Here is a 14,385-nt window from a genome sequence, read left to right on the forward strand (position 1 = left end):
TATATAAAAATAAAGTGAAAACTTACTAAAAAAAGACTAAAACTTTTGCACACGTTTAATATAATTTTTGTAATAAATAATATTTCAAACGTTTCGATCAATTACATAATAAAAAAAATTGTAATAAAAATGGTCTATTGAAGATTTTCTGTTATTTCAATATATGTTAAAAAGTAATGTGTTAAAAAAGTGAATATATGAATATGTTAACATATATTTATATAATTTTTAACATTCCCTGTGTTAAAGTAACACAAAAATGTTAACATATAACAATATGTTAACATATATTTATAAGTAACATAAAAATTTAACATATAACAATATGTTAACATATATTTATATAATTTTTAATATTCCCTGTGTTAAAGTAACACAAAAATTTTAGTTTTTAACACGTTTTTTTACTATATAAGCAACTTTCTCTTCAATAGTCCAGAGACAGGAATGTAAAATTTAATAGACAGCGTAGCTTAAAATAACGTAGTTAAAACAACAAACAAGCAGTTAAAAATTTATCGGAAACGGTAATTCGAAAAATGACTTCGACCATGTTTTTCTTCTCGATCTGTTGTATCCATCTTATATGGTTTCGGACGTGTTACGTGGGACACCCTGTATATTATACTATATATGGCTATATAGAGGCAAATATTGTAATTTTTTTCAAGTTAAATCCAAGTTTGACCATGGCATAAAGAATTTTTGTTTTAAACAGCGCGACCGGACACCGAGAGCCAACGAAGTCAGAGACACTCTTTGGAGACACTTTTTTCTTATAGCATCTATCGGTGAAAGAAATTCTTCTTCAATTTGCATATATACACTTATATATATACACACATGCACGCACGTACACACACACACACACACACACACACACACACACACACANCAGTAACTACTAACTAACTGTAATATTATATTAATGTCATAATTTTGCTCTTAATAGTATAAATGCAATATACATGCTTCATATATAAAAGACACATAATATTGAGTGTAAAATTATAACATTACTATAATGTTATTATTCGTTGGTGTTTACTAGAGTAACTTCGATTTAATGATAATGGATTTTTCTATCCAATTTATATATTCCATTTGCAAACAAGTGTTTTGCTTTTACTTGTCAAACACACTGAATGCTTCTAACGTATTTCATAAAATAATATGTATTACTGCGATGAAATAAAGTAATTAAATATTAAATATATTTAATTAAATATATTTTTTTATTGAAAGCATAAGTTAATATTACATTAAAAGAAAAACCTTAATATTGCCTATCCTGATTATATTATCAATCTGTATATAAATATATTTACATTTTTCTTAAATCATATTACCCAGTTAAAATTATTATCTTATACAGAAGAATTAAATAATAATAGAAGAGCAAATTAATGATCAAAGTTTGATAATAGCATTAAAAACATAGTAGACGACGATGAAATATGCAAATTTTGGAATATAGTTAAATAATGATTACGATAAGACACACCGTCGTTCTCAAAATCTCTATAGGGCCTAGTGGAACTAAATTTATTTTCGTTGTGATACATAATATTTAAAGGTGAACCCAGAACTTGGGCTAGCTTACTTATGTTTTGTTCAGCTTTAAGTTTAGATTTGGCGGTTAAAAGCAACGGACAATTTTGATCCCGTAATTTTAAAATCATTTCCGACGGTGGTTCCCTATCACAAAAATCTACTTGAAACCCTATAATTATAGTTGGTTTTATATACATATCACTGTTAACATAATCATAATACAACATACGATGACATTCGAAATTAAACTTCTTCTGCAAATGCATGCATCTAGAACAAATTTCTATACCGTTATGATCATCTTGTAATTCCAATCCTATCAGTATAATTCTTAATTCCGTTTTAGAATATAAAAGATGGAGGAAAAGTTCCCAAGAGGGCACATATTCCTTATCAACAGTGTTTGCAGCTATTATATGAACAATATAGCAATTATTGCATTTATCTTGTAGATTTAAAAAATGTACATTTGGTATCGTATAATACAATGTCAACGGTCCTGATACATAATCAGCATAATAATACGATGTAATAGAGTCCAAAAATGTCAACGTATATAGTTCAAGGAATGACGACATATCAGTAACAAAAGGTTTAGAGTGATCAGGAAAGTTGATGAACTTATAACCTAATAATGGTGGACCAAATCGTAGTGTGTTATCAATAAAAAGACATAATTTCAACTCCTCGCAATCAGAAGTGCCATCTCTTTCCACAGCTGTATGATCAAAACAATAGTTGACGGAATAGCATTTTTTACAAGTGTAAAGATTCTGTTGCTCATGACATATACGACACGCTTTTGTGAACATGATCATCTGCTCTTCATATGGCTCTAGATCACGTGACAATTCTGCTTTGATTAAACTCACAAATTCTTTCCTTGATTTGACCCATTCCTCCAGGTTGAAATGTCTACGGAGCCAGACGTATTTATCGCTAAGCTTCTTTATAACAGCGCACAACTGCGTATGATACGGTTGATATAACAATTTATGCTCCTCGCTGCAGTAACTTATCATGCAGCACTGTTCACAAATTTCGTAATTATCAATATTTGGAAACTTGCAAACATGACAAACATTCGGATTAAAGAACTTATTATATTGGACAGGCCTATAAAGGTATACCTGCGAATATAATGTATACATTCCGAAACTGTGGTGTAATGGATAATTGCTGATACGTTATTTGGATATCACTTTAGGAGAAATGTGTGGTAATTTTACATTCAGCGGATGTAATATTTTCCCACCACTCAGTTTATATGTCAACTTGACGACTATTCGAAGGACACTAAGACGATATTTATATATTCAATATTTATTTATGTTCCTCTAATAATCCTAATAATCTAATATATTCTACTTACACACGAGTCTTTCGCTTTTACTTGTCAGATATCCTAATTATACCGAATATCTAGCTATAAGAATATTTCATCGTTTTTGATCCACCTATATTGTTAATTTGAATAGAAAAAACGTACATTTGGTTATGATGCTGTTTTTAAATAGGAAAGGAGCACTTTACCGTAATAAGTAGCGTTTATAGCTACTATATAGTTGCATACGAATATATCCGAATGATATTAATATTCTATAGAGTATTTTTGAGTAGTAAACACGCGTACAGTGCTGTGTAAATTTGAAGTGTGCATTGCAGTGCGTGTTGCAGTAACTGATTGTGCAGCACTGCTGGCAAATTTCGTAATTCTTGAAATTTCTTTCGTAATTCTTTATATTTGCAAACATGACAAATAATAGGATTGAAAAACTTATTATAAACGACTGGATTTATACAATGTGCAATCTGATGCTGTGCGCACATTTCGAAATTTTTATATAATAAATATTTCCCGATATGTTATTTGTAATATCAATTTAATATTGTGTGGTAATTTGGTATTTTTCGCGGATATAATACGTTTCGTAAAAGATTGGCGGAAGTTATTTAGTTTTTAATAACGTTTTCGATTTATTGACTCGATCTGACTTGGTAAGCCTTCTAAATGTGCTCCGAAATACACCGACAGTACACATTTATGATTAATGTTACATTAGTCATTCGATCCATTAACACATTTTAGAACGCATTCACAGCAGTATCAAGTTGAATCAGCAAGAAAACGGTCTTAACTTGCAATAATGGAAATCGATAAAATTAATTCACGAAATACATAAATTATGTACCGAGGAAAATAATTGTTGGAATACAACAATTATTTTCCTCATTACATACCGACGCCGCTAAAAAGGTGCACGCACTTCTGTCTTTTGTCTCTAACGGCTCACGTGCGTTGTGCTAGTCACGTAAAAAAGACGTTCTGTATTTCGTTACTAATAAACACTGTGTTTAGTCGAAGGTCAGCATAGTTTGACATTATTCAGTTTACTTTTGTATCCACTTATTAAGTTGTTGCGATACTCCCGAAGTCTGCGGTGCATACAGACGACCAAATTAATATTTTAATAATAATCAAACGATTTTATTATTCTCGAGTACCCTTCCTGGTATTTTTGATATGATAAGTGAATGATAAATTGTAGTTTACGTGGTCTACTGTTCGAAAGCTATTCGTACCCGGGTTAAATTTACCTTGTCCCATCACCACTCACGGGATGAAGTTTCCGAAAACCCTTATTGACAGCCTTATTGTACATTTAGGATGAGGCTTGATCCATAATAGATGCGATAAGTCTATATTTTTTTGCTGTAAGCAATAAAATATAGCATGATTTCTAGCGAAAGGCGTTTCCTCGTCATTAGACGCCGCAATTGCTATGATTGACACGTCATTGTCACGTCTTTTGGCAGCACAGGAACACCTTTTGCCGGAAATTACGCTATATTTTATTGCTTAGAGCAAAAGACTAAAGGCTCGCTATACTCATCGTAGATTCGAATTAAATTTAGCCGCTCGATCGTTACTATTGCTACACGACATTAGCTGTCTTGCATTACCGACTGATTATCTTTAACATGACTTTTGTCAATATTCCAGTGACGCAATGGCTGTGGACGTGGAGATGCGCGGCTTTGTTCTGCATTTTAGCTTTAATACTGGTGACCGCCGTGGTGGTGTCCTCTCTGTATCTCACTCGTCGTGCGAGCGCACCGGTTTTCCCGGAAATTCCGGACTCGTCGGTCAAGGGTAATTATTTCATCTCGAAAATTTTCCTTCGAGAGGGTGGAAGGAAACGTGATGCGATAGATAGGCATGCGCACAGACGAGAGGTGGATGTTATTACGACAGCAACAGCGCTCCAAACTAACAGCCATGATGCGTACAAATATTCAAAAATAATTCGTCCAATTGGAAATGTTCAATATTACTATGTCTAAAAAATGGCACTGCATTAATGGACCCTTCTGCACAGGATTTTAGATTTACATAGAGAGTAGTGTGCCAGGTTGCCGCTGCATTATGCAGTCATAGCATTCCGAGCCACGCTCGAATGCTTGCCTCTCTGGTAGCCCACAGCGGCAATTCGGCACATTGCTTTGTACGTGCAACACCCTGTACATTAATTTCTACAAACTTCTCAGTGTTTTCATGAAAAACAAAAAAAAAACATTAAAACGAATAAAGTCATCCAATTTCAAAATATAACAAAAGTATGAATTTTACTTAACATCCAAAAGAAGTAGCTTCGGGCTAGTCCAGCAAATCTCGCTTACTAGGGATTATTAATCACGCTGGCTTCTCCCTCGTGAGTTTCTCCAATCGATTTCTACCACTACGATACGGTTTCAGACATGATTTTTCTTCGTACGTAACATGATCTTTCCCGTGATCACCAGGTGTCACAGTAGACGGCGTGCGTTTTGTCCAGAGGAACGAATGGGGCGCTCAACCGCCCTCGGAGCAGTTAGGGAAGTTGAAGCATCCGGTGCCCTACGTGATCATCAGTCATACTGCCACGGAATTCTGCACGACACAGTCGGAATGCACGATGCACGTAAGATTCGCGCAGACCTTTCACATTGAGTCGAGGAAGTGGTCGGACATTGGCTACAACTTTCTGGTCGGCGGCGACGGTCTCGCGTACGTCGGCCGAAGCTGGGACTACGTTGGTGCTCATGCCTTCGGCTTCAACAGTCGCAGCATCGGCATTTCTTTCATCGGCACCTTCAACTCGATTATACCGCCGAAAGTGCAGCTGCACGCTGCGCAGAAGATCATCGAGAAAGGCATTGAACTCGGGAAGATCGCGCCCGATTACAAGCTCTTGGGCCACCGGCAAGTCTCAAAGACCCTGAGCCCCGGAGACGCTCTGTACAACATCCTGAAGACGTGGCCGCATTGGGCACCCGAACCTTGACGTGATAGAGCGCGCGAGCTCCCTGCTCCGTGATAGGTCCAAATCGCGAAGCGATTTCCGAACGTGTTTCTCCTCGGATTTTCTTCGGATTTATTTCAGAATGATATGTGATTTGCTATAATGGTTTGTTTGGTAGAAACACGACTCCGGATGGTGAGTTCCGGATGGTTCCGATAATAGCTGACCGTGGAAATAGTTTCCCAGTAAGCTTTCCGGACATCATAAAGTAACAAAAACAGTAGATCAATATTATAATTTCCCATTCAACAATGTGAATGCAACTTTTAACGCATGTTGTATATAACACAGTTATATTGTTTAGCAGGAAATCAATTGATTTAATGTTACTTTTATTCGGTATTCCAGACAGCATAAGATGTTCCCAAATCATCCAGACACTCATGTGTCCTAGGGTACGTTGAGGAGTGTCCTAGAAAATTTTTTTGAGATCATCCTCGATGTGTTTGATGTTACAATATCCTACTTAATAATGTAACTGTTATGTGTAATATGTCCATTTACCTTATTAAGTGGGAAATTATAATGCTGATGTGATAATTACTGTTGCTTGATGTTTACTGAGCAGAGTTTACGATTATTGCCGTAAGAAAATGTCACGTTTTTCTTTTTTACAAACATATCAGAGGCATTGAAGTTTATTAATCGGCAGTAGTTATTGAGGGATCATAAAAGACGACGCATTGAATTCCGGCATAACAAACGCGGCGGATGCGAATTATGTCTTCTTGGTGAAAGCTCCATCATGATAAATTCCACGTAGATGACCGAATAAATAGGTTTAAAAGGGTCGGGAGCACGGAAAGATGGAGCAATCTCTACTTTGGAATCATTGTAAGATGACACAGTTACGACTATTTGATTCAATTTACTGTGAGGAAAAATAAAATGGTGCCAATGTGACAATTACTATATTTTATAGTATGCGCGAACCACCGGTCTTGTAAGAAGTACATATGTACAATCTTTGAAAATTGTATGAACGTAATCTTGGGACACTTTGTATATACTTTATGAAAAAAATGAAACGAATGTAATGTTGATTTACCGAACATAAATTTTTTTAATAAAGAATGTGCAATACATATGCATGTATACGCGTATATTTAATTATTGTTCACTTTATTCGCACGATATTCATACTTCGATTAGTTATTTTTGGAACCTACTTCACTCTTTACAGATAAGTATTAACTAGTCAGTAATAAATTTCTGTGTCTTAGTAATTTTATCACTGTTAATCTAATGATTTTGAGTACTTCCCAACGATTATGTTTTAAGTGAATACATAAAGTGAATACATAAAGGTACAAAACTTTGTTACCGTCGTCAAACAACAGGCGTCATATGTGTTTTAATATTATAATTAAAAATTCCAAGCGTAAAGATGTAAAACGTTATTAATTTCTATCAATTTTCTTATCAATGAAATTTTTTTCATTTATGTTTACATAAAAACTTTGCTGTAATTATTAGTAAGGAAAATTTTAATATATTATTTAGCCAATGATATCAAACGTATCAGTTGACTACGTGTTCATTGGTTTACAAACGTGAAACATAAAATTTAATAAGCGTATTTTAGAACAGCGTAAGATTGGCAATTATAGGGAGCTTCAGCGAATAAATTATGTTGAGGCATATATGACGTATATACGTGTATTTAAACGCGCGATATCTTGAAGCGAGGAAATCCCACCAAATTGGTGAGATCTCGTATGGTGTAGTTTCGACTTTACTGAAAATATAACGTTGGGAATGACGCGATGAAATCATTTTCAGGGAGTACTTATATCAATACTAATAATGTACTATAGTAAGGTGATAATAACCACAGTAATAATTAATGATCTAATACATTGATAATAAATTGGTGCGAAGTCTTTCTCAGGAATTTATTACTCATGTGAAGTACATCTGATAATTAAAACCTGTACTAGCAATTTAGCGCAGTACTTTAATACTGTTTCGTCATCAGTATCTAGTAAAATAAATTAATTTTGGAGTTTGTTACTCTATTTATGAAGAGCAGAAGAAATAACTTTGTAAGAAGAAGAAGACACACAATATTTGTTAATTCTTCTCTTCTAAAGATTTTCACTTGTTTTTATCACACTTGGTAGCAATGATTAATACCGGAATTTGTGACTATACTATTTTTTCTACATTATATATTATATATTTGCAAAATCCCCTGTGCTTGTGGCAAGGTGTACATAGATGAAACCGGCAGGAATGTTGGCACAAGTATGAAGGAACATCAAGCTGCAGTTAAGCTAAAACATATAAAGTCAACCTTATCAAAGCATCATATAGAAACAGAGCGTAAAGTTTAATTTTCCCAAACGTCAGTTTTAGTCTATTTTCTCAGAAACTACAGAGAATCTTTACAAATTTAAAAATATCTCTGCACCTCAACAGAGAAAACGAGGATAAAAATCAATCCGAGTTGGCGATCTGACAGTCTAGTACTATGAATCCTTCGCTAGAGGGCGCCTTTCTCAGCGCTCATTTAACCAAGCCCCCCTCTAATGCAAGATTATATAAGGAGAAGTCCTGCGCAGGAGCAGCAGTTTCAATGCACACCTCATCGCGAAGAAGTGAACGAAGATGTTCGCGAAATATTGGAAAAAAAACCATGAAAAACGCGGCTGCAAGTCGGAAACCAAGAAAACAAGTACGTATCTATATCGCGAAAGTTGACAGGATCACAATAATGTACTAAGTTTTTAATTAATAATAGCCTCAAATCTCAACAATATACCGTATTGTACAAAAAAAATTCGAAGATGTGAAGCCGAATTTATCAACTGCTTTACCGGAAAGTGTCGCGCGATTGCCGCGAACACAAAAAGCGACGCGTATGCAAAGATAAATGTCAGATTTTCCAATTAATAAGTCTTGCAATAAAAAGCGAGTGTAAATTTTATAAGATAAAAATAGTGCTTTTACTATATTTGTTCTAAATTGGGAAGCATTACCGAGAGGTAACGATAATAAGAAATAAGGATCCAAGTACACATTCGTACTCGAATTATCGTTCTAATCATTTCTTTCATCTCTCTTTTCATCTAGATTTTCATCTAGATTTAAAGTCATACATATATGATCTATTTTGCGACGTTATCCAGTGATATGTTGCTAAGGGAATATCCCGCTCCCACCATTTGACCAACGTCAGCACTAATACTTGTATAATATCTACGTCTGCAGCAAGCAAAATTCATGTTGCTCGGAAAATGAAGTGAACCGAGTCGGCCGAGCGATATGAAAAGCGCAGAAGAGTGAACTCCCTCACATGGTTCAGTACAGAGTATCAGTTACGTAATTTTTAGTGTTTTCTCTAGAGGGAAACGTGAAAAGTGAAATGGTTTCAAATTAGAAGAGAAGATTCACGATGAATACTTAGACGGTCATAAATATTCTCTTCTAGTATGAACTCGTAAAAAGTATAAATTTTCTAATTTGAAAATATTTCACTTTTCACGTTTCCGTCCTGGGAGAAAAGTTACATAATCGATATCTAGCATCGAAACAGATAATGCAATATATTCATCTATTTCAAGTGCTCACACTCGCGAACGGTATCGCGCATAAAGAGTGATAGCGGCGGATCTCTGTGGGAGGGTGGATCACATTAAATTTGGATCATATTAAATGTGATCCAAAGTGCGATTGTTATCTTGAGCTCGCTACTTGTGTCGGCTGTACTGAACTCTGTGAAGAAGTTCACTCTTTCGCGTCTTTCATACCGATTCGGTCGATTCGGTCACTTCACTTTCCGAAGCCATGTAAATTTCAAAAAGCTTCGTTTGACTACACAGATGTGTCGTGCATGTGTTAGCGACGGCGTTGGTGGGAATGGGACATCCCCTGCGTACGCATTACTGACGCAATGATGCGTGTCGAGAGGATTTCCTGCTCCTATCTATATATGAGCCGTTTATTTTGAAAGTGGCCTAAGTCCATTTATACTTAAATTGAGATATTTAAGGGTTTGTGTTACAATGCAATTAAAAATATACATACAGGATACTAATGAGTCATACTGCTTAAGTATATCTAAAGGAGTTAAATTTATAGTTCCTATTAAAATAATGACAATTATTAAGTGAATAATATGCGTTTTCTTACCAAGAATGAAGTTAGGCCACTTTCAAAATAAACGGCTCAATTATTGAACAAACTTTGAAAACTTATGTGTCTAAAATTATCATATTTACTCGGAATATAAGTAACCTCAAATGCTTTATTGATAGATAACTTGAAGTTGTACATGTAACCACGGGCAACCGGAAATAATTGAAAAATGGACTTAGGCCACTTTCAAAATAAACAGCTCATATACATATATGTAGATGATTTCAGATTCATCTAGGTGAAGATGAGATGAAAATACGAAAAATTTATTTTAGATGAGATAAAGATGATTTTGTTTTTGATTTATCTAATTAAATTATTAAAAGATAAAATAAGTAATGCTACTTATCTAGATAATTTCTTAGATGATATTGTTTTCATGAGAGACTTTATAAGAGTTTATAATAAAAATTATGCAGATCATAAAATTGCACAACGGTTAAGTAATTCGCCAACGTAGTCGCTCTAAATTTAAAGATTTAACAAAAAGGCCAATAATCAATGACTATTCATTCACAATCGATAGTTTGATAGGAGTTTAAAGTAGATTGAAACAAACGGTCTGTTCCTTTTAATTGTACTGCTGAATTGGTGCAATAAGTTAGAACGAGACAAGTATATTTTGTCTCGCTCTAATTCACTGTTAGTACTAAAAATCTACAATATATATAACATGAATTATAGATTTTCTGTATCGGCAGTGAATATTGGAGCACAAACTTATAAGAAATATAAACAGTTGAGAGGGAAAGACTTAAGAGCGTTCTACAATGTTCCATAAGTAAGGAAATTATTAACAAGCCGTAGTGCAGTCACGAAAAAAATTATCTTCTATTTAAGATATTAAATGACATCACTTTGATTTTCTATAAACGATTATTTTCTAATATTATTTCGATGTCATGTTGACTTTTTTACGATCTTATGCTTGGATTATTGCTTAGAGACTACTTCTATCGAATATCCGAATTATATTTAGCTGCTTACCTGTGATACTACTGCTGCAACGACGTCAGCTCTCCGGCATCACGTGTCCCGATTGATTGTCCCTAATATGGCTCTCGTTATTATTCCAGAGACGCAATGGCTGTGGACGTGGACATGCGCGGTTTTGTCCTGCATTTTAGCTTTAATACTGGTGACCGCCGTGGTAGAGTCCACTCTGTATCTCACTCGTTACGCGGACGCATTGGTTATCCCGGAAATTCCGAACTCGTCGATCAAACGTAATTATTCCAACTCGAAAATTCTCCTTCCAGAAGACGGAAAAAAACGTGATGCGACACATATAGACACATATAGACATGCGCGCACAGACGAGAGGTGGATGTTATTGCGACAGCAACAATTCTCCAAACTAACAGCCATGATGCGTACAAATATTCAAAAATAATTCGTCCAATTGGAAATGTTCAATATTACTATGTCTAAAAGATGGCACTGCAGTAATAGATCCTTCTGCATAGGATTTTAGATCTACAGAGAGCAGTGTGCCAGGTTGCGCTGCATTATGCAGTCATGGCATTCCGAGCCACGTTCGAATGCTTGCCTCTCTGGTAGCCCACAGCGGCAATTCGACACATTGCTTTGTATGTGCAACACCCTGTACATTAATTTTTACAAACTTCTCAAGTACTTTCATGAAAAAAAAAAACATTAAAACGAATAAAGTCATCAAATTTCAAAATGTAACAAAAGTATGAATTTTACTTAACATCCAAAAGAAATAGCTTGGGGCTAATCCAGCAAATCTCGCTTACTAGAGATTATTAATCACGTTGGCTTCTCCCTCGTGAGTTTCTCCAATCGATTCCTACCACCACGATACGGTCTCAGGCATGATTTTTCTTCTTACGTAACATGATCTTTCCCATGATTACCAGGTGTCACAGTACCTACGACCGACGTGCGTTTTGTCCAGAGGGACGAATGGGGCGCTCAATCGCCCTCGGAGCCGTTGGTAAGGTTGAAACTGCCGGTGCCCTACGTGATCATCAGTCATACTGCCACGGAATTCTGCACGACACAGTCGGAATGCACGATGCACGTAAGATTCGCGCAGACCTTTCACATTGAGTCGAGGAAGTGGTCGGACATTAGCTACAACTTTCTGGTCGGCGGCGACGGTCTCGCGTACGTCGGCCGAAGCTGGGACTACGTTGGTGCTCATGCCTTCGGCTTCAACAGTCGCAGCATCGGCATTTCTTTCATCGGCACCTTCAACTCGATTATACCGCCGGAAGTGCAGCTGCAAGCTGCGCGGAAGATCATCGAGAAAGGCATTGAACTCGGGAAGATCGCGCCCGATTACAAGCTCTTGGGCCACCGGCAAATCGCAAAGACCCTGAGCCCCGGAGACGCTCTGTACAACATCCTGAAGACGTGGCCGCATTGGGCACCCGAACCTTGACTTGATAGAGCGCGCGAACTCCCTGCTCCGTGATAGGTCCAAATCGCGAAGCGATTCTCTTCAGATTATTTTCGGATTTATTTCAAAATGATATGTGATTTAATATGATGGTTTGTTCGGTGGAAACACGACGCCGGCTGGTGAATTCCAATAATAATTGATCGTGGAAATAATTTTCCATTAAGCATCCCGGAAATTATCAAGTAACAGCAACAGTATATCAATATTATAATTTCCCATTCAACAATATGAGTGCCACGATTGACGCATGTTGTATAGAATATATTTACATTGTTGAGCAGGAAGTCAGAACGCTGATTTAATGTTACCGTTATTCGATATTTCAGACAGTATAAGATATTCCTAAATCATTCAGAATATGTCCAGGGTTTCTTGAGGAATATCTTAGAAATCATTCCTGAGGTCATTCTGGACGTGTTTGATGTTACAATATTCGGCGTAATAATGCAGCTGTTATGTGTAATATGTGTATTTATGTTATTGAGTAGGAAATTATAATGTTGTTGTGATGTTACTAGTGCTTGATGTTTATTGAGCTGAGTTTACGATTAACGTCGTGAGAAAATGTCACGTTTTTTTTTTCTTCGAACATATGGGAGGCGTTGAAATTGATTAATCAGCAGGAGTTATTGCAGAATCACGAAAGACGACGCGTTGAATTTCGGAATAACAAACGTGGCGGATGCGAATTGTGTCTTCTTGGTGAAAACTCCAGCGCGATAAATTTCACGTAGATGACTGAATAAATTGATATAAAAAAGTCGAAAGCACGGAAGGACAGAGCAATCTTCACTTTGGAGTCATTGTAAGATGACACAGTTACAACAATCTGATTGAATTTACTATATGTTGAGAAATGAAAGGATGCCAATGTGACAATTATTACATTTTATAGTATGCGCGAACCATCGGTCTTGTAAAAAGTACATATGTACAATCTCTGGAAATTATATGAACGTAATCTTGGCACACCTTGTATATACTATATGAAAAAAATAACGAATATAATGTAGATCTGTCGAACGTAAATTCTTCTAATTAATTTTTACCAAAGAATGTGATGTATAATTTTTAATAAAGAAACGTAATTTCATATGGAATGTCCAGTGCATATGCGTGTATATATGTGTGTGTATTTAATTGTTGTTCAGTACACTAGAAAAATTGTACCTTTCTTTTATTCGAACAATCAGTAAACAGCCGCAAAATTAATTTGACACGGAACCATTCATTTCAACCTCTTTTCTCGTGATTTTGTCAATGTTAATTTTACGACTATTTATTGCTTCCTCGAATAAAAGGAAAGTGCAAGGATAATTTTATAAATGTACTGAATAGAGGTCATGTGTTGAGTAGATGGGGTTAGGTTTCCCATGATGAGGCTCTCGAAGGATGAGTAAAAAGCGCGAATTATTTAAATAAAAATGAAATAAAGAGTCATTTGCCTCCAAACAGGTTGGATATTAATATTACTGACCGACACGGCTGCAGATTTAAGGAAGCTCCGATTTCCACGATCGGTTGTGTGCACTGTTACACTGCTCGTTACACTACAAACACAATTGACGGTGAAATTAATTTCTAAAGGATAATTATACTGCTGGTTGGAGCGCAAGAACACGCTGTTACATTTCTACAATTACGTGGTAGTTAACAAGCGATACAATTAGGGTTACAAACTAATAATATTGTTCTGAACATACAGCTGATTCTCTTGGCAACGAGTCGTAAACAACAGATGATCAGCGTTGACGGATAAACAACGGCTTTGAGAGATTCTCTCTAGGGCGGTTGAGTCGTCGTGACGTGTGCGACGGTCTTTAACGAAAGAGAGAGCTTGAGTCTGCGAGTTACGTGTGCTTCCTTGTAAATAGCAAATATAGTTGAAGTTGTTTTCTTTTTAACATTGTCTCGTTT

At 35.8% G+C, this 14,385-nt stretch overlaps 2 protein-coding genes across 6 annotated transcripts in view; both read left to right on the plus strand.

Annotated features, from left to right (window-relative positions):
- LOC106749406 (peptidoglycan-recognition protein LC-like) overlaps positions 1 to 6,991 on the plus strand; it is a 20,390-nt gene extending 13,399 nt beyond the window's left edge. For all 5 annotated transcript variants that reach the window (XM_014628810.1, XM_014628813.1, XM_014628811.1 and 2 more), the window contains 2 exons: positions 4,559 to 4,708; positions 5,359 to 6,991. In XM_014628810.1, coding sequence (XP_014484296.1) covers positions 4,559 to 4,708; positions 5,359 to 5,879 — 671 coding nt within the window. In that variant the 3' untranslated portion in view covers positions 5,880 to 6,991. The remainder of the gene's footprint in view (positions 1 to 4,558; positions 4,709 to 5,358) is intronic.
- A 1,470-nt stretch (positions 6,992 to 8,461) lies between these two features.
- On the plus strand, positions 8,462 to 13,568 carry LOC106749412 (peptidoglycan-recognition protein SD-like). The gene is made up of 3 exons (XM_014628822.1): positions 8,462 to 8,574; positions 11,114 to 11,263; positions 11,921 to 13,568. Exons 1-3 carry the CDS (start codon positions 8,508 to 8,510, stop codon positions 12,445 to 12,447), a joined length of 744 nt encoding a protein of 247 aa, XP_014484308.1. The 5' UTR covers positions 8,462 to 8,507; the 3' UTR covers positions 12,448 to 13,568.
- The last annotated feature ends 817 nt before the right edge of the window (positions 13,569 to 14,385 follow it).

Source organism: Dinoponera quadriceps, unplaced genomic scaffold (genome assembly GCF_001313825.1).
Source record: "Dinoponera quadriceps isolate SergipeBrazil2010 unplaced genomic scaffold, ASM131382v1 scaffold3386, whole genome shotgun sequence".
Classification (NCBI taxonomy): domain Eukaryota; kingdom Metazoa; phylum Arthropoda; class Insecta; order Hymenoptera; family Formicidae; genus Dinoponera; species Dinoponera quadriceps.

Coding starts and splice junctions, on each gene's coding strand:
- LOC106749412 (XM_014628822.1), top strand. CDS start 8,508: ATGTTCGCGAAATATTGGAAAAAAAACCATGAAAAACGCGGCTGCAAG. Junction 8,575..11,113: donor GTCGGAAACCAAGAAAACAA/GTACGTATCTAT, acceptor TTATTATTCCAG/AGACGCAATGGCTGTGGACG. Junction 11,264..11,920: donor TCCGAACTCGTCGATCAAAC/GTAATTATTCCA, acceptor CATGATTACCAG/GTGTCACAGTACCTACGACC.